This window comes from Ovis aries, chromosome 13 (assembly GCF_016772045.2).
Source record: "Ovis aries strain OAR_USU_Benz2616 breed Rambouillet chromosome 13, ARS-UI_Ramb_v3.0, whole genome shotgun sequence".
Taxonomy (NCBI): domain Eukaryota; kingdom Metazoa; phylum Chordata; class Mammalia; order Artiodactyla; family Bovidae; genus Ovis; species Ovis aries.
The window spans coordinates 22,843,389-22,865,860 of NC_056066.1; the positions used below are offsets into that span (position 1 = coordinate 22,843,389).

Sequence of the window (22,472 nt, forward strand, 5' to 3'; positions counted from 1 at the left end):
CTCCGGGGTTGCTTGAAGACCCCAGCTTCGGGACGTGGGGAGCGGGCGCGGTCGCCCAGCGGCGGGAGCCCGTCCGTTCCGTTAACTGCGCCCGAAGGCTCGCCCGCTGCCCGACCCTCGCCCGCGGGGCTCCCGAGGCCCTGCAGGGCCGGCCCCGCGCAGAGCCCCTGCCCGGAGCGAGCGGCTGCCCGCGCGCGCCCCGCCTCGGCCACTGGCGGGCGGGAAAGGGGGCCGGCGCGGCCGCGGGAAGACTGGGGCGGGCGCTGTTGTTTCCGCGAGCCCAACTCGGGCGCAGGTTCCGCGACGCGGCGCCGGAGTCTGGGCCGCAGCCCGTGGGGCCGAGCGGGGGCTGTCGGCCGGCGGTCTCCTCGCGGACATGTGTGCCGCGGGCGGAGACGGACCACGGAAAGAAAGAAATAACGGGGGTTGGGGTGGGCTGAGCTGCGTGCGGGGCCGGAGCGATGCCCGCGCCGAGAGCAGGGTGGCGCGTGTGGCGCTGTGGAGAAATGTCTCCGCAGCCGCGCCAGCGCCGCCGCCGCGCCGAGCGAGGAGGAGGAGGGGGCCGGGTCGCGCTACTCCGAGGGGAGGGGGCGGCCGCGGGCCCGACTACACCGACACTAATTCCCAGGCCGCCCTTAAGGAATGAGGGGAGCACGTGACCCGGTGGGGGGGCGGCGGGGGGAGGGGGCGGGCGGACTCTGAGCCATTTTGGAGCCGGTGTCAGTTTCCACTCTGCCTTCAGCGGTGCATTTTTTTTTTCCACCCTCCCCTCCCCCGTCCTCAGCCTTCCTCCCCTCCCCCCGCCTCTCCGCACGCACACACACGGCGCCCCCCACCCGCCCTCCTCCCCCACAACGGCAACTATGAAATAATAATCGTAGTATTAAAGGCAGAGATCGGGGCGAGACAATGGGGATGTTGGCGAGGGAGCCCCGATCCGGATTAGAAACACCTCCTAGCCCCGCAGAATAATACTGATCGCGCCCCCTCCGCGCGCTCCCTCCCCCGAGTGCGGAGCGGGAGGAGGCGGCGGCGGCGGCCGAGGAGGAGGAGGAGGCCCAGGAGGAGGAGGCGTTGGAGGCCAAGGAGGAGGAGGAGGAGGCCGCGGAGGAGGAGGAGGCCGAGGCGGAGGAGGAGGAGGAGGAGGCCGGGCTCGGGAGGCAGCATGAGCCGAGCGCGGCGGCCGCCGCTCCTCTCGGCTGCGCTCGTTGCCCATTGACAGCGGCGTCTGCAGCTCGCTTCAAGATGGCCGCTTGGCTCACATTCATTTTCTGCTGAACGACTTTTAACTTTCATTGTCTTTTCCGCCCGCTTCGATCGCCTCTCGCCGGCTGCTTTTTCCGGGTACGTAGGAGGCGAGGCGCCTCCGGGACGGGGCCTGGGGGCGGCGGGGGCCGCGCGGGACTCAGGCCGGCCGCGGGTGGACGGGGAACGGCCCCCCCCCACCGCGCCTCGCCCGCGCCGGCCGGGAGGGCGCTGACAGCGTGGGCGCCGAACCCCGCTCCGCCGCCCGCCGCCGCCCGCCGGCCCCGCGCGCCGCCCGGCCCCGCGCGCCGCCCGCGCCCGCGAGCGCGCGCCCGCCGCCGCCCGCCGACTCCCGCGGCGCCGGGACCGACCCGCAGCCCGCGCCGCGCCGCCGCCGCCAGCCGGCCTCGGCGCCGCTCCAGCCGCCGCCCGCTCCAGCCCGGACGCGCCGCGCGCGGCCCCACGTTTTAGTTCCTTTCTCCCCCGAGCGCCCCTCTACACCCTCGCGACGCACATGGCCCCCGAGAAGAATACTTCTATTTGCAGCCTCTGCGGCTCTCCCGGCCACGGCGCCCTTTGTTGAGAGGTAGATTTTGATGAAACGGGGACGGGTGCCTGAAATCGGGAGCTGCTTGGGTCAAGTGGCTTCCCTCCTCTCCCGAAGAAAGGGCTTTGGAGGGGTTTAAACAGCCAGAGAACGCCCCCATTTTATAGGGACGGGTTGCTTGGGGGGCCGCGATCCCGCCAAGGTGGATGTTAGGCTGAAAGGAGCCCGAACAAAAATGTTATTAACTTAAGTTGGAGGGACACTTGGGTGAATTTAGATGGCTTGTAAGATGGCGGTTCCCAGTTGTTTCCAAGGTCTCCTGCGTTTGTGTTTAAAATGGTAAAGTTTTCTAGGTGTTATTTGTTGAGAGTTTCGGATAAGTTCTGCAAATATTACTTGGGAGGTGCTCAATGGGAAGTGGGCATTTCAAATTTGGAGCTTTTTTTGGAGTAATGATGGTGAGTGGACGTTAGTCTTGCAAGAGGTTTCCTCTTTTTCCTTTTTCTTTTTCCCCCCGTCTCAGAGACTACAGTTTTGTGTTGGTTTTTTTTTTTCTCTTTTTTCCACCTCTAGTATGGGATGCACTTAGAACCATGACTTAAGTCTACAACGTTTTATAGGTTTTACTAAATGTCAGCATAGGTCATGTGGTGAAGAGATGCTTTGGAGAAAGGAGCACTAAAAAGTTGATGGCATATGTTTATGCAGTCTTTTGGGTTTGACAGCCATGTAGCACGATCATTTTCCTAGAGATTTACAGTTAATAATTGGAAGTAAACAGGTATAGAGACTTTGATCATTCCCAATTGCAATAAAAGGATTTAGTGGGCTTAGTGGTCACGGTTCAGTATCTGAAATAGAAGCGTGTATTAATCCCTTCCCAGAAAGTAGGCAAAATCCTGGGCATATTTATTCAAATACAAATGCAGGTTGGTGATGCCTAGAATGTTATGTGTACTTCAACTTATGTTTTATAGAAACCTTAACCCCCATGTTCTGGAAACATAAGCCACACTATAGTCTAGAAGCTTAAGGATGCCAATTGTTAACAGCATATGCTAACTTAAGACTATATTAACATTTGAGTTTTTTTTAAGTAGATTCCTTTGAGGTTGATTTTATGAGCAAATTTATAAATTTTTAAATAATTAAGTTAATTTCCATACATCTGCACCAAAGTGCAGGTTTGAAATAACCTCCCTGTATAAGCTTACACCTAGTAACAGTATCTTTAAAGCCATTAAGCCGCTGTGTATGCGTGTGTGTGTTTGTATACACATACACACACGCTTCTGTAAGAAAATTGAGCATTTAGTTGTACTTAAGCCCATTAATGCTCTACCATTAAGTTTTTGGATGTGCATTCAGTGCCCCTAAAAGGTGAAATTCTCCCTAGGAGTCAGGTTAACCCCAACTTTACCCATACTTGTATTGGGCTGGGAGCCCCAACTGGGGTTATGGAGTTCATTTGCATTTCTTAGACTGCAATAGTCAAGCTGATTGTTAACATAAGAACTTGCTTCTGTTTTCCTTCATTTTGACATGACTGGTGTTAGGCCTCCAACTAAACTGACTGCCCCAACTAAACTGAGTGCCCCAACTAAGTATGTTATAATGGCAAGTTTTAACTATTGAGTATTTTTCCATAGTATGTTTGGTGCCTTTTTGCTTGCTTAACTGGCAGTTTCTGTGGTGGAACCTAGAAGGTTTTCCTTTCTAAGGTGCAAGAGATTGTTTCTGAAACTCTTATCAAACATGTCAGATGTTTTGGAAGTCTTTATTAGGCTGCCAGTGCTTTCAAGTGGTATAAAAAGATAAAGAACTGATTCTTACACAAGTAACAAAGTGATACTTACTAGCACTATAAATGGTTATAGGGTTGTGGCCAAATTCTTCTGAATTGAAGTAAAGGAGTTGTGTGAATTAAGACTTAAGATGAATTTGAAAGGGTTTTGGTCAAGTACGTGAGACTTAAATCTGACTGTTTTCTGTCTTAATATTTGTGTTTGTCTGGTGTTGGTTTTATATAGAGGAAAAATTAAGGCAGCTGTTTTTATTAATGCCCCTTGCTGAACTTCAGGGTTCTGTGGCATTAGCATGATGTGCTTTCACATGGAGACAGAAGTATCACCTTGCTAACTATATATCTTGGAAAGGTCCTGGTGTTTCACAAGGAGAGTTTTCTTTCAGAACCAAGAAGGCTTGTCTTTAATCACCAAGTACAATAGAATTAAATATTGCTACTCTTTAGGGACACTGCTCCATCCACAACTCCTCTGTAACCCCACTTAGATTTATAGTAACAATATGTTGACAATATTCCTCTAAACAAATCTTCCGAAGATAACTGAGGAGTCACACATGATGTTTTCTGGTTGAAGTCACTGGTTGCCACTGTGGTCACTTTTCATAAAAGAGGCTTTGTTTTATTTTTACCATTCCCCCCCGCCCCTTAGTACTCCAAAGCTTTTAATTTCAGCCATTGAGCTGTGTTGAGTAGTTTTTCCCTCTTCTGCATTGAAATTCCCTGAGAATTAAAACCTCAGATGCATCTTCAAGTTTCACCAGTTCCTAGATTTCTATTCAAGGCAGCTTTGAGAATGTGCTTCAGAGAAATCTGGAAGCTTGGTCTTATTTCAGATTCTGAAATGAATGAAGTGGGAGTAAGAAATGCATTTTTCGAGCATGCTGCACGAAGTAATTGACTTCCCTTATTGTCCACTGGTGTATTGTTGCTGACAGTTCCCCCCGCCGCCCCCTCCCCCGTGACTTTTCTATAATATATGATATCTGTTGGGAATGTCATTTCATTGTGTGGAGGTTTGCTTGGAGGTTAGGCTGGTTTTTCTCCTATGGATGCTCAGGGCTGACAAGGTGTTGATTTAGCGTTGGGTATGGGCTGGTCACATGGTTCTTTAACTTATTGTCACCTTCGTCGATCCAAGTAGTTTTTCTTGTCTCCATCCAGCATAGTTCAGGTAAAACACAAGGCTTTGTACTCGCCTCCTCTGCGGTAAAACAGATTTCAGTTTTAAGCCTTTCCAAAACTTTCTATCGCTCGTCTCATCTGCAGAAGAACTTCCTACTAGGGAAGAAAGCATTAAAGAGGTTCATTTCAATAAACATCTCTGCAGTTTGAGCCCTGATGGTTTCGGGCTAAGTGCACAGTTGGCAATTCTCAAAAGATCCCTTCGTGAAAATTTTGACCTAGTGATTGCTAATTGGAGAGACCGAGTCAAGATCTGAAAGAGGCTCTTCGCGCCGAGTCCACATGGAAACAGGCCCCCAAGAATGTCCGAAATGGCCGAGAGTGCGGTTTGCATTTTCCTTTACCACTTCACGCTCCAGGGTCCCCCGGGCTGCCTACCGGGTCGCCCAGCTCGGGATCCTGCTCCCCAGCGTCAAGGGGCCTCGTGGGGCCGCCCCACCCCCGCGCCGCGCGCCCGCACCCCACCCCGCCCCCGCGCCGGCCCCGCCCCCCGCGCCGCGCCGGCCCCTCCCCCGTGCCCGCCGCCGCCGCCGCCCGGCAGCCCCGCACGCCCGCCGAAGCTCCGGGCTCGGCCCGGCTCCGCGAGCGGAGTTGCAGCGGTGGCCGGATGCCAAGTGTAAGTGTAAGTTGCTATGGAAACCCCGACAGAGGCAAGTTCCGAATCCGGAGCGAGACGGAGCCCCGGGCGCCGCCGGATCCGCCCCTCGCATCCCGGCCCCCGGGCGTCCGCGCGCTCAGGCCCCAGCCCGAGGCCGACTCGAGGTGCTTCTCCTGCGGCCCGAGCACCCAGCTCCGGAAATGCCAGGGATGCAGATAGAGCAGAATTTGCTTTCCCTTTGTATCACGTCAAAACGTGCCAGGTTCTGGTGGCTGGAACCGCCTAAAACAACCGGAACCCTTGGGAAGCGGGGGCATGCTCCAGGATTTTCGATCGAAGAGCCATAAGGAAGTTTTACGATAAATTTGGAGTCCTGGAACAACCCCTCGCGGTTGGTAAATATCTGCGGGGAGTGTGTGGCGTCTGCAGCAGCCGTGGGGCTGCTGGGCTGGAAGACAAATGGAAGAAAGCGACCCGAATACTCTCAGCTCCCAGCCCCCACCTCAGACCTTTTCTTCTCCCTCCTGGAATGACCTGAGGGACCAGATATTACTTTTCTTGGATTCTTTTTCACCTTTTCAGTAGAATTGATCGAGGTCTGATCTGTGAATTCCTCATGTAGAAGACGTTGGGACAATCCTCCTGTACAGTGTTAAAAATGCATTTTATGAACACCTCCAACATTTCAGAGCGTATGGTTCCTGGGAGTTGGAGATAATCTCGATTCTCTTTCTGTGAATTATAGCCAGTATTACTTTATCTTGCAGGATCTTTTATCAAGCAGAAATGCATCGAACAACCAGAATCAAGATCACTGAGCTAAATCCCCACCTAATGTGTGTGCTTTGTGGAGGGTACTTCATTGATGCCACAACCATAATAGAATGTCTACATTCCTGTGAGTACCAAGTTTTAGACCTTTTTATGTCGTGCATATTTAACATCTTGTCCTGAAATTTGAAAACTAACAATTCTGGCTCTCCTTAAGAATGTTGGTGCAAAGTGAAGAAGTTGTTTTCTTCTCTTGTATTTAATGACTTTTTTGTTAATGCGTATAATAAAATATTATTGTGTAAGTATTCTCACGCTATCAACTGAGTTTGTTTAATTATAAATACCTTTTGGCAGTTAGCATTTTGTTACTACTAGTTCCCTGTTTCTGACACTGATTTTATTGTTTAGCATCTAATTCCTGAACTGTAAAAAATGTATGTTTTTACTTCTAGTCTGTAAAACGTGTATTGTGCGTTACCTGGAGACCAGCAAGTATTGTCCTATCTGTGATGTCCAAGTTCACAAAACCAGACCACTACTGAATATAAGGTAATAGAATGTTTAAAAATCATTGTTTGTAATTTTTATTGGAATTGTAGTACTTAATAAATTATAAATCTATACATAAATATTCAATAAATTGTTGAATTTATTGTTTATTTCTTCACACAAAATTTACTCTTCAGTCCCCATCTGATATACATGTTTTGTACAGGATAGCCCCCTTCATTTCTTGGCCATTTTAATAATGACTAAACAGATTTTGAGTTTTTTTAACCATCTTTTAGAATCGAATTCGTTTTCCATTTTTGCATTGCTTTATTGACCTTGTGACAGGCAAGAGTGAATGTGTTTAAACTGCTTCCATTCTCTCTTCTTTATTCTCTTTCATATTAGCTAGTTTGGTCATTTGAAAAGCACACTTCTCTTAGTGAAATGTGAAGAATTTATTAGTGAATATAAAATGAAATATTCTTCTACTAATTTAAGACAGTGCTACCACATAAAGAACTTTTATCCGCATAATTATGTTGATGTAGTTATAGACAGTGTCACAATCAAGTTAAATACTATAACACAAAGGAAACAAAGAATGTGTTGCAATGTATGAACATTATAGTTTTTGCTATATTGAAAATTTATTTTCTAATTTATTCTCTCAGGTCAGATAAAACTCTTCAAGATATTGTATACAAATTAGTTCCAGGGCTTTTCAAAAGTGAGTAACTTGCTTAAAAATAAACATTTTAAAAGTATTTACCAGTTTTACCTGCTATACCAAATATTTGTCTGTTTATTCTCTTTAGATGAAATGAAGAGAAGAAGGGATTTTTATGCCGCTCATCCTTCAGCTGATGGTAAACTCTTTGGAATGGGAAAGACATTTTGTTTGGAGGGAGAACTTATTCAGTAATTTATTAAAACTAAGTTTAAAGTAGAGTTCCATGCTTCTATGTATGTAATATTTCATTTAAATGTTTAATTGTTAAAAATTGAATTTTAAAATGTCTTTATAGCTGCCAATGGCTCTAATGAAGATAGAGGAGAAGTTGCTGACGAAGATAAGAGAATTATAACTGATGATGAGATAATAAGTTTATCCATTGAATTCTTTGACCAGAACAGGTAAATTCTTTAGGAAATATGTTTTATGCTAATATATTTATTAGATACATTGTTTGCTTAATAAATTATTTGTTTTTTAGATTGGATCGGAAAATAAACAAGGACAAAGAGAAATCTAAAGAGGAGGTATGTTCCATGGACAAAAACACATTGTTTAGATTCTCAACTTTATGAGAGTGTATGTTCCCCTTTCGAATATCCTGGGGTCGGATGATGCTATCAAATAGAAGAAAATCATCATAGAAGAAAATCATCATATTTGATGTTTTAGAGTTGATCTATATCTGATAGTTAATAGATGGAATTTATATATGATTATTATGCTTACAGAATATTTTCAGTAATATTTAATACTTTGATATACTGAAGGAATCTGTTCGTCTAGTATTTATAATAATTGCACATTCAAACTATAGTTGAGAACAGTCTAATCTCAGCTTTGGTGTTAGTACCTTTTATCATACTCAGACATCTATCTAATTGACTTAAAAAAAAAAGTTGGGAATTTTAAAAATTAACTTTTCTTAAATATGCTTTTAGGTGAATGATAAAAGATATTTACGATGCCCAGCAGCAATGACTGTAATGCACCTAAGAAAGTTTCTCAGAAGTAAAATGGATATACCTAATACTTTCCAGGTATCTACTTTGTGGTTTTCATGCATTTGATGTAAATGCTTTTTTAAAAAATTCAGTGACCTTTTTCTTTTTGCATTCTAAACCCAAAAAAGCAACATTTTTTTTTTTAACTTGGTATTTTATTTGAAACTAGCTCTTTAAATGTTTGGTATGGATCCTGTTTTATGCTATGAAAGCAAATCCCTTAATGATTTCAAGAAGTTTTTCCTCATTTGAAGTTCCAAGAGGGATTCTTGCTTTGTCCAAATGTTTGGAGAAAGTGTTTTTTAAAAGTGTTTTTGGTTTTTTTAATCATTTTTGGATTATATTTAGATGATCAGAAAATCTATATTCACCATAATTGTTTGTGATGCTTAATAATTGAAGTGTTGTTTATCAACAGATTGATGTCATGTATGAAGAGGAACCTTTAAAAGATTACTATACACTAATGGATATTGCCTACATTTATACCTGGAGAAGGGTAAGTAAGCATACCTGATGCTCATAGATTATTTTGGTAAGCTGTATATTAAGATCTAAGACTGATTTTTTTCCCCCCCTCTTAACTTTGTAGAATGGCCCACTTCCTTTGAAATACAGAGTTCGACCTACTTGTAAAAGAATGAAGATCAGTCATCAGAGAGATGGACTGACAAACACTGGAGAACTGGAAAGTGACTCTGGGAGTGACAAGGCCAACAGCCCAGCAGGAGGTATCCCCTCCACCTCTTCCTGTTTGCCCAGTCCCAGCACTCCAGTCCAGTCTCCTCATCCTCAGTTTCCTCACATTTCCAGTACTATGAATGGAACCAGCAGCAGCCCCAGCGGTAACCACCAATCTTCGTTTGCCAATAGACCTCGAAAATCATCAGTAAATGGGTCGTCAGCAACTTCATCTGGTTGATACCTGAGACTGTTGAGGGAAAAAAAATTTTAAACCCTTGATTTATATAGATATCTTCATGCCATTACAGCTTTATAGATGCTAATACATGTGACTGTCGTCCAATTTGCTTTCTTTTGTAGTGAAGTTAAATTTGACTATGAAAGATGGACTAGATGTGATATTCATATGGACGTTAATGGAAAAGAAAGATCATTTCTCGAAAGAATTAGTTTCAGAGAAAGCAGGCAAGATGTTTTTCTGTGTTAGGACCGATGTGAAATGGTTTCTGTCACCATTGTTTGGATTTGAAAATCTTCTGCAGTGGATATAAACATTGGGCCGTAGTTTGTTAATCTCAACTAACGAAACCTCCATTACATCCTCCTTGATTGTTCTTGTTATTATGCTGTTTTGTGAACCTGTAGAAAACAAGTGCTTTTTATCTTGAAATTCAACAAATGGAAAGAATATGCATAGAATAATGCATTCTATGTAGCCATGTCACTGTGAATAACAATTTCTCGCATATTTAGCCATTTTGATTCCTGTTCGATTTTTTACTTCTCTGTTGCTACGCAAAACCGATCAAAGGAAAGTAACTTCAGTTTTACAATCTGTATGCCTAAAAGCGGGTACTACCGTTTATTTTACTGACTTGTTTAAATGATTCGCTTTTGTAAGAATCAGATGGCATTATGCTTGTTGTACAATGCCACATTGGTATATGACATAACAGGAAACAGTATTGTATGATATATTTATAAATACTATAAAGAAAATATTGTGTTTCATGCATTCAGAGATGGTTGTTAAAATTCTCCCAACTGGTTCGACCTTTGCAGATACCTACGTTTGAGCCTTATCAGCATAGAATATTTTTAACGTGGATATCTAATTCTAACTTCTGTTCCATTGGAAGCAATTGGCATTATTGTCATATGGATTTTTCTCTAGTAATACCTTTTACTTTTAAATTTAATTGCTGCATTAAAGGAAAACTTTTCACTAAGGGATTTGGAAATGCTGTCGTCATTTCCTGTTGCTTACGATGGTAATTAATGTGTTTTTAACATGTATATTGATCACTGTAATTCTAAGACCGATTTTTAAATAAGCCAGGTTGCTGGAGAAAGAAAATTTTTATCTAAAATTATTTTAATATGTGGCATAGTGGAAATCTCAAATTTAAGAATTGCTTTTACAATTATAAACAGTGGAATATACCCTCTCTGTAACGTCTGGAAATAGAAGCAATTTATTGTGAGCTTCTACAGGTAGTTTTGAAATAGAGTGAGCATGTTGAATTTAAAATATGAATATGTCCCCCCAAATTTTCAGATTGTGTTTTGCTTTGGTCGAACTTGGTGTGTGTTCATCACCCATCAGTTATTTGTGAGGGTGTTTATTCTCTATGAATATTGTTTCATGTTTGTATGGGAAAATTGTAGCTAAACATTTCATTGTCCCCCGTCTGCAAAAGAAGCACAATTCTATTGCTCTGTCTTGCTTATAGTCATTAAATCATTACTTTTACATATATTGCTGTTACTTCTGCTTTCTTTAAAGATACAGTAAAGTTTTATGAAACCACAAAATACATATATTTTTATTTTGACCTAAATTTGTACAGTCCCATTGTAAGTGTTGTTTCTAATTATAGATGTAAATTTAAATTTCATTTGTAATTGGAAAAAATCCAATAAAAAGGATATTCATTTAGAAAATTGCTAAGGCTTTAATAAAAATTTGATATGAAAAGCACAATGTGCAGAAGTTTTGGAAACCCTGTTGTAGATTACACCAGGTAAAGGCTAAAGAACATCCATTGCTGTCTTAGTGATGTTGCTGAGAGTACATGCTTTGTTGTATAATTGCTTGAAAGCCCAATGGAAAGATGTATCTGTTTATTTACTTTATAATCTTTGAAGTAAAAGTTACTCATGTTTGCCAATTTTGGTGAATTTAACTTATTTTTCTAGGCTTTTCTTCTCAAGTGTTTCATGATGTTATCTAAGACGAAAAAAAGTTAATGAAAGTTTCAAGTGATGTTTTTACTTTGGATATGACCATGAATATAAAAAATGAAAAAATATTTTCAAAGGCTAAAAACTTCAAGTGCTAGTGGACTGTCATTTGACTTAACACAAAACCAAGTTGTAGGACCAACACAGAACTCAAAGACTATGTCTCAACTTTTTATGGATTTATTTTTGAATTTACTTAATAAAATATCAGATACTGCATTTATAGCTCACCTAACACTATTTTCTCATCCTTGAAACCATGTCCATTTATTTTGTTTGAAAGAGGAATTTTCCCCCAGTCAATGTGAAAATTGCTTAAGCTTTAAAGGCTATTTCAGCTAAAATTTGTCTTTAAATAGAACAGAAGAAAGATTACAATGTTTTTTATTCTCTGTAACCAGCCATCACACTTGACAATTAGGCTTTAAAACTTGTGCTAAACTACCACTTAAAATTTCAACCTCACAAAAACCCATAGCTGCTAACTTTGTAACTTAGTAGTCAATGCGGGAAACATGAAAAGTAGGCTGTAAGTTTGGCTGTTGGTTCTGAAAAGTATTCTGGGATTCTATACCACAAAGTTAGAGCTAAAAATATTCCACAGAAAACACCTAAATTGATTTCACAGATTTTAGCTTAAATGCAAAAAAAGAATGAGGCTGGTTCCTGTTGTGTAAATAGTGATCTATCTTGCTTTACACGTGCATACCCCTTTACAAGTACTTTTTGCTTTTAAAATTGCCGGCCGTTAATTGCTTTGAGTTGAAAAAAAAACGTTGCCCTTCAGTTGACTTCACCTACCAACCCATAGTGCTTCGTTTCCATATTCGTATGTGCAAATGTTAGGACCTCTGGAGGTACAATGCAACCGGCAGAGTAAGCTATTAGGGCTTTTCCTTCATCCTTTCCTCTTATTCTTTTCCCAGTATTAGAGTTGCAGCTCACTTGTGGTCTTTTGGTACACTCACTGTATAGGCCTATTAAAAAGTTTTGGTATGAAAAATTAATAGGAACGTAAAAAGATCCCATGTGAAGTCCTACTTGCACTGGCCAAGGAGAAATGAAAATGTTTGTTGTTTTTTTTTTTTTTTAATAACTTATGTTCACTAACCTTTAGAGGAGATAGGATTTTAATTTTAGAAACAATCTGCACATTGAAATCTACTCTCCTTTAGAACCCTGAGGTGAAGGAAGTGTTATTTTTGTCCATTTCTCTTTATACTTTAAAAGTTTTAAAAATACATCTTTTTCTTCTGGGTATTCCATTGCCCTGGAATGACAGTTGGAAATTCTGATTTAGTTTAGTGCTCCATGAAATGGAGGCTCCATGTTATTTTGAAATACAATGATTGTTTCCTCCATACAATTTTCCTCCCGTGTTATCCAAAACAAAAGGTCTTGATGAAATGACATTTTAAGGGGCCATTAAGAGAAAAAAAAAAAAAGTTTAAGTCTTGTAAGATGTAAAGAGCACAGAACGCAGCTCCAAGGTAAGGCTCTTGGGTTAGATGAAGTCATTTCTTGCGGATGGTTCTTCAAGTATAAAATGAACAGTACAACAGGTGATTATTTCTAAGGTTGCTTTAAAAAAAATCCTGATTCATCCAAAATAAACTGGGACCACAGAATTCAGATAGATGGGTCCTTTACAAGGAAGAGAAAGTATCACATAATAGAACCTCCCAGTAGATCAGACGTGGGAAATACCCCGCGAAGCCTTTCCATCGCCTTAAAAATCTCAAGATCGCCCAGTTTTGATTATGAAAGTCTCCGAAAATGTTTACACAGTCGAGTGTTTCCTGTTTCCGCAGTTAATTTTTTTTAACGTTTTTTTCTTCATTTGGTTCTTGAAACGGATTTCCTTTATTTGCACCAGTTTCTTTTTCTGAGTGTGCAATTTCTAGAGGTCTCACATGAAGACTTCACCACCAACTTTATGTCTTCATCAAGTCGACGACATCAAAAGTCATTTATCACTGGAAAGGCTATTCCAGGATCGTTGGGAGTTTTCTCAAGAAGTTCCAGAGCATGTGGAAAACTCACGCGAAGTCTCATTTAACCCTCTAGAGGAATAGTAAGCACTCAATACAACTTCCAATGAACGAGTTAAATTACTTCCATTCTTCTGACTCTTGTCTTAAAATACCCTTTCCAGAGGCTATTAGAAGGGACTTCCTCAAAATAGCAAATGATGTTCCCTCAGACTCACCTACATTTCAATGATTTTAAAAAAGTTACTTCTTGCTCTGTTAGGTCGTCATAAACCCCAAACTTCAAAGTGATCCTAATTTCAAATTCGGTGCAGATTCGGCGCTCTCCAACCCTGTCCTTCTAAGTTAGCTGGAACCCAACTGACCCTCGGACGGCTGCGGACCAGGGTACTCCCGAGACGCGTAGAAAATTGGGATGGGCGGAATGAGAAAATTACAGAGACGGATATAGAGGTGAGTGGAGTCGGCGATGTCGATCTAGGGGCTCCAGTCTTCTTAGGTCTAAGTGCCCCCAGGAGTGGAAATATTCAAAGAAAGCCGAAGAGAGGAGCGCGCGAAGCGGCTTGGAACATAAAGCGGGGGCGAGGGTAATTAGGCTGGAAAGAGCAATTGCTTTAAAAAAGAAAGAAAAGGAAAGAAAAAGGATTCTTCTGTTCAGGTATCGGGTGGAAAGGGCACAGGACGCCCGCCTGGAGAAAATGACCTTCCTTTCCCGGTAAATGACCTGCCTTCCCAATTAGGGAGCATTCACCGAAAGGACGGGTTAAAGTGGAAACGACCCTTCTCCCCGCTTCATTTTTTAACTAGCAGCACTCTGAGGACTGCAGAGAGCTGCAGCCCAGCCCTCCGCCTGGGATCACGCCGTGGGGTTCGGCCCTGCTCGGCTCGCGAGCCCAGGCCGCGGGGCACCGGGAGGCCATTTTGCGCGTGCGCCGCTCGCCTCGCGCCGCCCGCAGCTCGGCGGACTCCGCTCCCGCCAATTTTGAAAGCTAGATTCTCAGGCCCTAGCAGGCTGGGGAGAAGGGGAAACGAAGTCCTTTCTCCAAGTCCGGACCCCGTGGCGAGCTGCGGCGACAGCCGGGTGCGTGCGACCTCACAAGGCGGCCCCCGTCCGGCCGAAGCTTTTCCACCGAGCGGGATACCGAGGCGCGGCAACTGGCCCCCTGTCCTATGTCCCCAGGAGGCGGCGGCTTCGCGTGCAAAGCCCTCAGAAGCGCATCCTTACGGGGGCCATTCCAGATCATTGTCTCGCTTTGCCCCTCTCCCTGTGGCTGCTTCAATCCCTATCCTCTTGCCCCTTCAATAACAAGGTGTCCTTGGAGTTTGGGGTTTTGTTGGAAAAAAAATTGTAAGCCAAATTATTAATCAATATAAAACTGCCATCCTGGGGGTTCCTAAAGGCTGAGCTTCATGGACTGGAAAGGCCGATGGGAGAGTCCTTAACCCTCTTAACAGGCCGAACTTGTCTAAAAGGTGGAACGGGCTTTAATACCCTGGGAAGGAAACTTGACCAGGTGATAGTGTCGAGGAAGTGAGTGGCCGCGCGACAGGAATCTCAAGATCTGTGCGAAGGACCACACTTCGGGACCCAAAGGCAACGCCTAGGTCTCCGGCCAGGGCAAAACTGGAAGGTCCGGCGGCCAGGAAACCCCCGCGGGGCAGAGGATCGGGCGGTCGGAGGTTGGGACGTCGCCTCTGACAGCCACCAGGACGCAGCGGTTTCCTGCAGAGTCCGCGCCTGCCTGATTCCCTGGGGGCAGAAACGCTTTTCTGGCCCAGGACTCCCACGTGCGCCCAAAAACCGGGAGAGAGAGGGACGGCTTGGGGAGAGGGGTATGGGTAACTGCAGAGAAGTGAAAGCGGCCTAAAATGGGCGACACCCGGCGAGTCCTCTTTATCGGCGCAGACTGCAGGGGCCGCCATTTGGTGGCGAATTTCGGTATTTCTGTAGCACGTTGTGCTTAACTTCACAACTGGCTGGTCTACGTGGCACGGTTGTTTCGGAACCGCAGTTCTTAAAGATGCAAATTTCCCCTGCCCACCTCCCGCCCCCCGCCAGTCTCCAGGGATCCACTTCCCTCCCCCACCTCTGGTGGAGGGCGCGGCGGCTCCGCTCTCCCTCGACCCCGGGCGGGGACCTTTCCTCCGGCTCCACTGGCCTCCACGAACGCCCGAGAGCTAGTGTGATGAGGGGTGGCGCCCAGCGTAGGACTAACGAGTGTTTTCCTCCCCGATTTCCCCGAGATTGCGAGCCCGAAGCTTTCTCCCCCGAGGAGAATCTCATTTCCTTGGCGGGGCGGTGATGGGCATTGTCTTTTTTGCAGGGACCGCATCCCAGCTCTGGGCTCTCCGCCTCACACCTCTCGGAAGCAAGGAAGAGAAAGGCGGGCCAGGCCTGGCGGGAAGGGACGCACCCGACGAGAGGCGGCTCCTCCCTAAGTGTCGGGTTAGCCTCCCGGACTCGCGATTCCAGCTCGGCCCGGCGCCCTCCGGAGACCCGGGGGAGGTAAACACCTCTCGGGAGTCTCAGGACCTCGGCGGGCGTCACCCTGGGCCACCCTGTCTTCGAGGGTCACCGTAAAAAGCCCCCGAACCGCGAGGTGCCTATCGAGTGGAGAACAAAGGGCCGAGGGGCGAGCGCGAGGCGAGTCCGCGCGCGGTTGCCTTTGGCTGGGTCCAGCTCGGAGGCGGGGGGCACCGGCAGTGCGGACTCCGAGGACGGAAGGGAGCCGGCGGGCGCCCTGGGAAGTCCGCGGCCCCCGCCTACCCCGGCCGACTGGAAGAGCCCCCAGTCTTCGAGCCAGAGCTGCCATGTTGCATTCGCGGAGGACACCAGTGATTTGACGCTCCCGAGGCAGAGACACCCCCGACCCAAGAGCCCTTTAGGGGAGCCCTACTAGCGTCACAGCCCGAAGGGATGGCGGGGCGCTGGAGGGAACCCGATCCCCGCGAGATGCGGAGCCGGCACGGCCGCGGCGCCGCCGCTTCCCCTTGCCACCTTCCTTCCAGGGGCTGCGGGGCTGCGCGCTCGGCAGAGGCTCGGTTGCCAGTAGCAACCACACGACGGCGATTTGCAGCCAAGGCTGCAGCCGCCAATACAGCCGCCGCCGCCTCGTACATCTCGGTGTCTAGCATTCAGAACCCTGGGGGTTGCCCTCGCTGACATCTCCCGCCCCCGCCCCGGGGTCCTCATCCTCCGGGACCCACAGCTCCGCTCGAAAGCAAGCTCCCCCGGCTCGGCCCTGCCCCCACGCAGACAATAGACAAATAGGCTCGGAGCACACTGCAGCGCGGTGCTGAGCCGGCACCTGAGCCCCCGGGATCCTGGCGCTCGGCTTGGTCCCAGCCCCAGGTGCCCTTGTCTCCAACTTGAGCCGAAATTCTTTGTCAGTGGCCAGTCCATTAAGAAGCTTTTCTCGACATCATCAGTAAGGATAGTGGTAAAGAAAGAAGTCAAGACAAGACGCCCACTCCCTTTTTAGTAACATCGACACAAAGAGCTAAGGGTTGTGTTTGGTCTTGGTAGCGATGGCTTCCCTCTGGGTTAGAGCCACAGGCAAACCGTACCGTCTTCCCTCTTCTTTGTCTACCACGAATATTTTGCATGTAATTCATAATATAACTTTCCAACATTACCTCCATATACTTGTCTTTTACAGAAGTGGATGGAGCACTTTTTTTCTCCTTCATTTCATTTGATGAACCACACCAGCCTTGGTAATGAGGACTGAGTGGTCTGATGCTTAAAGAAAATAATTGACATTAACCCTTAGGAATCTTTCTGCCTTTTCTAATATCTGTGGCTCTAGGACATTGATTTAATTTTTTAAAGAACTCTTGTTAATGTTTTAAAGAGGTTTTTATTGAAGAAATATCTTCAGAGTATCCAGCACAATCTCTTGATTAAGCTAGTAGGATAACCCAGGAAACAGGTGCGTTGCCAAATTTCATCGTTCTTACCAAATGTCCCAGTTTTCAAAAGCCATTAAGTTGGAGTGTTCTTCCTAGATTGACATTTAATGTAAGTCACAGATGTGCTGAAATTAAGTTTAAAGCTCCTCCAGGACAAGCACCTATCCTGTTTATCTTTGCATGCTCCAGGGTCCTTTTAACATAACTCAACAAATATTTACTGAATTTCCAGAGGATTCCTGAAGTTCAACAACCCTTATGAGAAATAAAACTTAACAGCTACTATAAAGCTTGGATGCCTTTCATGGACTCAATGAAAAAGTGAACATTTTCCAATGAAAAGGTAAACATTTTCCAAGCTAGTGGTACTAATCAGATATCCTCACTCATGCATATTTTTTACTTAATTATATTTCAAATGTGGTGATTGTATTAGAAAATATCTGACAGATATTTCCAGAATTCTAAGAATGACAAGAACTTGTAACTTTGCTATTTTCCCACCAAAGGTGTCTGGAAATTGGTTAAATAGGCATAAGAGGACATTTTAAAGTGACTTTCATATGGGACAGGCATGGCATTAACTGTCTTCACAGTTCATCAGGAACTCTTAAGGGGCTAGTATTGGATACTGCAAATCTATTAAGACAATGCACAGTGAAATAGCCTATTTAACTTAATCTTTAAAACGTACTGCAAATAGTTAATATGTTTTAATCATACCTAATGGTAAACTCAAATCTCCTAAAATGCCTCTTAGGTATGTTATCAGAGGTTCACCTTTAAGCTTCAGAAAATGTCAAGTTTATGATATCAGACAGTTTACTTCAAAGAAAGTTAACACTACTTGATTCCTAGAGGCAACATAATGACCTGTAGCTTGCCCAAACACCCCCACCACCACCTGAAAAATAGGAAAGCAAGGCTTTAGTGAAAAGTTCCTTTCTACGGTCTTTCAAGAAAGAAAAGCTCCAACAACTTGCTTTGGACCAAGTTAAAGAGATTATCTCCTTTTTTCATTATGACTGTGTCTTTCAAAGAATTGAAGGATAAGATCAAAGTGCATTCATATTCATGTGAATTATCGCTATTGACTTGAATAATGATGGATTTCATTGTTTTATTTAAACTGAAACCAGAAATGCTGCTGCTTTTGAGTCTACACCCCCTAAGGCTGTAGAATTTCTTCTGAGGACTCAAAAGCCAAGCAATTAGGTCTGACAACCACGTCATTTCCATAATGTACTTCTGTACAGAGGACTTTTTATTGGAATTGGTTACATTTCTATAGAATCCTACCATGCAATTTTTGACTCCTCTTCAGCCTTCTGAACAAAACTCCTAAGTTCAATAAACACTCATCCAAAATACTTAAGTATAAAATGGTACTGGGGAAATTGAGTGATGTTTAGAAAACATCTAGCTGTTCCTGAATCAGAAAATTAATGTTATCAGTAATTAACTCAGGAGAGTGCTTCCCTTTGAACATGATTTATTACAGTTTGTTTTCTAGTGTAACTGAAGAAGTTAGAGTAAGCTTGGGAAAATGTGTTTTCCAGCTGTTTCTTTCTAAATATGCCTCATGACAGTTATCTTAAAATATTTTCATTTGGGTTCTCTTTAAACTATCCCATCATTTTCTAATGAGAAAGAGGCTACCAGACCCAAGGGACCCCACTCCCTTTTACCAAATAATCATTCTCCTTAAGTTAGTCACCAATTAAAATGATCACTTTGGAGAACACTTCTCCAAAAGGAAATTCTAAGGAAATTCATTAGAATAAAGTAAGTTTACAACAGAATAATACAGGCAACCTTTAAAATAGGCTTAAGGAAATGCTTTTTCATGAACTTTAATACACACAATTTGTATAGGCTCTCTAAACTTAAAGACAGACCTTAGTGCAACCAATTCTATTATGATGATCTGCAGTGGGTTCTGAGAATACCCTTTCCAAGAAAGAAAATTGATATCAATTGGTACCACTGTTAAATGTTTGCCATACAGTTAAAGCAAATGCATAAGCATCACTTAAAAAAATCAGTGTTTTTTTTAATCCAGTTGTGCTACAAGAAATCTCCATCTTAATTTGTCTCCATTTGGTGTCCTTAGTATTGTAAAGCATTCTTTAAGACAAAAGTGTCTTAGTAAATTTGATTCTTTGGAATTTGACCATAAATACACGGACGTTACAAACTTTGTAAACTTCCAAGACCTTCACCCTTCACTTAAAATCAAAATGATAGGCAATTATTATTATTTCACGGGGGGGGGGGATCACTTCTTGAGTAAAGAGTCTTTCTTTACAATTCATTTCCTGTCTTACTAAGGGGAAAAGCATTACCATTTTCTTTATATAGGTAGTCATTAATTTTTTCTTATGTTGTCCATATAAGAACCTTTATTCTTCGCTTTAAAAAATAAATATGAGGTAACACTGAAATAGGAGGTAGAGTAATTCAGCTTTAGCCATATTCAGGTGTTTCCTCTGAAATGTATTTTTTAAAAAGATGGCAGGAGTTGCATAGCTTGCTTGGACTAAGGAGGATGCAAATCATAGCGCAAGTATTTCCACTTAAAAAATGGGAAGCTGTGCCACTGAGACTTCCAAGTCTAGCCTACATTTTAGCGGAGCTACCTCTCGGCTCTGATAATATGTGGGGAAGAACCGAAGAACAGGGTGGATAGACAGCCTGTGCTATTTTGCGAAAGCAGAAACCTTGAACACCTTCTCTTTGTACTTTTGCACTATTTCTTAGGAAGCAGAGCATACAGTTATTTTTCTGAGTAATCAATGAGCAGGAAATTTTGGCTTGGGATTTGATGTAGCGAAATGACGTCAAAAATTTTTTTAAAGGCTTGCACATGCGCGGTAAGTCGCTCTTTTTTTTTTTTTTTTTTTTAAAGTAAGCTTTGGGCTCTTCACCCCGCCTTCGGGATCCGGCCCGCGCCGCGGGGTCTAGGAAGCTGGCCGATTTAGGGCGGTGTAGGATTCCCACACTCCACTCGAGGCAAAGAGAGTCGGATCCCCACCTCTCCAGCCAACCGGGCTCTCTTTTTAAAGTCCCGGCAGGAGAAAGTCAAGGGGAAGCAGGGCAGACCTGAGCGGCCGCCGAGAGCTTTTCTGGCCGCGCAGCGCTGCGGGGCCTCTGCTCCCGGGGTTCCAGCCTCCGCCCGCACCGGGCTAGCCCCTGCGAGTTGGCCGCACCACTCCGGGGCCCACGGGTCAGCCGCGCCGTGGGGAGGCTCTGGCCGGGACCCCGCCGCGAGAGCCCGCGCAGCGCTGCGGTGCTTGCTGGATGCCTGGCCCGGGGAAGCAAAGCGAAAGGACTCGGGCCTTCATCTTGCAACCCGCCCCCAGCAGACGCCGGCGGCGGCATCTACGGCCCTTCTCCCTCCGGATCCCTCCCCAGGCCACCGGCCTGCGGGGCCCCGAGTCAGTCGGAACAGGAGACCTGCCCGCTAGCTCGCCCCCGTAGGCCCCGCGGAAGGGGCGCCGCCGGTGCGGAGCCTGCGCGGGGTTTCGCACTCGAGCCCTGGGGCCGGGCGCCCCCGCCCTTTCCACGCAAAGCTTCTCCCGGCCCTGCCGCCCCCACACCGCGTTTTCGGCCCATCCCAGCAACCCACGGCAGGGACCTGGCGGGTTTCTGATTCAGACGACGGCCTGACCCCAACCGATTCACGCGCCCCCTCCCCGGTTTAGAATCGCGCGGAGTCCGCGAAGATGCCCGTTGGGAGTTTGAGAAACTTCGGCCTAAAGGAAAAGCCGAGGACATCTGTGGAGCATCGCCGTCATCTCTTCCCCTGAGGCCCCGACACCCCACTGTCCACACTGAACGCAGTCGCCTGCCAGGGCCAGCGCCGTCGAGCCGGGCACCCCGCGCCCATTGCGCGCGGACACCCGCCAGCGCCCAGCCTTGCGGCGTCGGTCCAGAACCTTCCCCGGGCCTGACAGGACCGCACCTGAGGGATGCGTGAGCTGCGTCTCTTGGGTCTTGGCCCAGACGGGGTCTTGGTGAGGCTCCAGGGTGGTTTTTTTTTTTTTTTTCCCCCTTTGTGGCATCTTCCATCTTTTATCTCTGGAGTCCTGTACTAATAAAAAGATGGAAAAGGAATAGTACCGACCTTGCTTGAGTGAGTCCAACAAGACCAAGATTTTCAAGGGGTAGGGGGTCTGGGGAATGCTGAAGAGTGGCCGACAGACAATAAGGAAAGGCGCCTAGAGGGTATCTGGTGGTGCCCGGCTTGGGTACAATCTTAAAGGAAAACCCACATAAGTCTTTAAAAATAAGATATTCACATAACACACACACACATCAAGCAGCAATGATTTGTCTTTTGTGCGGGGTCTCATTGCCTTTGAAAGTGCTACGCTGTATTTCAGATTTATTAGTCATCAATTTAATCACTTTGTGCTATATGGTGATTTTGGAGGTGAACTTATTCGTGTGTGGAATTTCCTCCTAATGATGTTTACTTTGGTAGTGGAAAAGCTGAGTTCAATCTCAGCATCCACTGAATTACTAGAAAAGGAAGCCATTACAGGCATATCTTTAGAACTTTGGGGCCAGCACAATCTATCAAACATTTAAACATTTTATTGGCCTTAATACAAAGAAACGTGAAAACTTGAAAGTTTAAAATATAAGGAGTTGCCTTTAAAAGGCTTCGAAAGCAAATGATAGGAAACGAGACACCACCGCAACACCTTCATAGAAATGTTAATCTTCCCATCTTGGATGGAAGTGTCCGAGTCTCTTCTGCTTTTGCTGACCAACTTGATGGCACAACTGGTTGGTCTGCTGAAATCCAAACGTAAACCCCTGAGGTTTTTTCTCAAAAGAGGAGCAGAGCAACATTTAAGATGTCATATGTTTGCTTTCATCATTACAGATAATATTTTGAGAAAACTAACTTGGTTATGGGGTATGTAATACCTTTATTTTTCATTCAAGTATGTATATATGGAGTTATTAATTTTAGATTTTACATGGCAAAATGATTGTTGTATTCTTATAACTTGAAAAATTACATGCAGTTGCTAAATGAATGCATATTAAGTACTGCCATTGTGTTTTTAATTTCTGGGTTGTGGGGAAGGAGGAAAGGAGATTTCATACCTAAAAGTCAGCTAATTTTTTTTAAAAACAAGACACCTTTTATTAAAGTGATATTTTAGATATTCTCACCTCTTCCCCTATGTCACCCTAAATCCCTCTTGTTTCCAAAGCACTTACAGCACTGAGTGCAATTATAGT

General features: G+C 45.0%; 1 protein-coding gene across 5 annotated transcripts; it reads left to right on the top strand.

Moving 5' to 3' along the window:
• The first annotated feature begins 1,232 nt into the window (after positions 1-1,232).
• On the top strand, positions 1,233-11,237 carry BMI1 (BMI1 proto-oncogene, polycomb ring finger). Of its 5 annotated transcripts, none has more exons than XM_027976604.2 (10): positions 1,233-1,344; positions 6,147-6,277; positions 6,606-6,702; positions 7,317-7,372; positions 7,461-7,511; positions 7,671-7,779; positions 7,860-7,905; positions 8,320-8,418; positions 8,801-8,881; positions 8,975-11,237. In XM_027976604.2, the coding sequence occupies exons 2-10, from the start codon at positions 6,166-6,168 to the stop codon at positions 9,302-9,304; spliced, it is 981 nt and encodes a 326-aa protein (XP_027832405.1). In that variant the 5' UTR covers positions 1,233-1,344; positions 6,147-6,165; the 3' UTR covers positions 9,305-11,237. The 5 variants fall into 5 exon arrangements, with proteins under 5 accessions (XP_027832405.1, XP_012043702.1, XP_060253308.1 ...); XM_012188312.5 differs by lacking the exon at positions 1,233-1,344 and adding an exon at positions 1,645-1,831; XM_060397325.1 differs by lacking the exon at positions 1,233-1,344 and adding an exon at positions 5,318-5,774.
• The last annotated feature ends 11,235 nt before the right edge of the window (positions 11,238-22,472 follow it).

Bases quoted from the DNA above. Each gene is read 5' to 3' on its own strand.
- BMI1 (XM_027976604.2), top strand. From the start codon at position 6,166: ATGCATCGAACAACCAGAATCAAGATCACTGAGCTAAATCCCCACCTA. The intron at 6,278-6,605 runs GTGAGTACCAAG...TTTTACTTCTAG, and splicing joins AATAGAATGTCTACATTCCT to TCTGTAAAACGTGTATTGTG. The intron at 8,419-8,800 runs GTATCTACTTTG...GTTTATCAACAG, and splicing joins ATATACCTAATACTTTCCAG to ATTGATGTCATGTATGAAGA.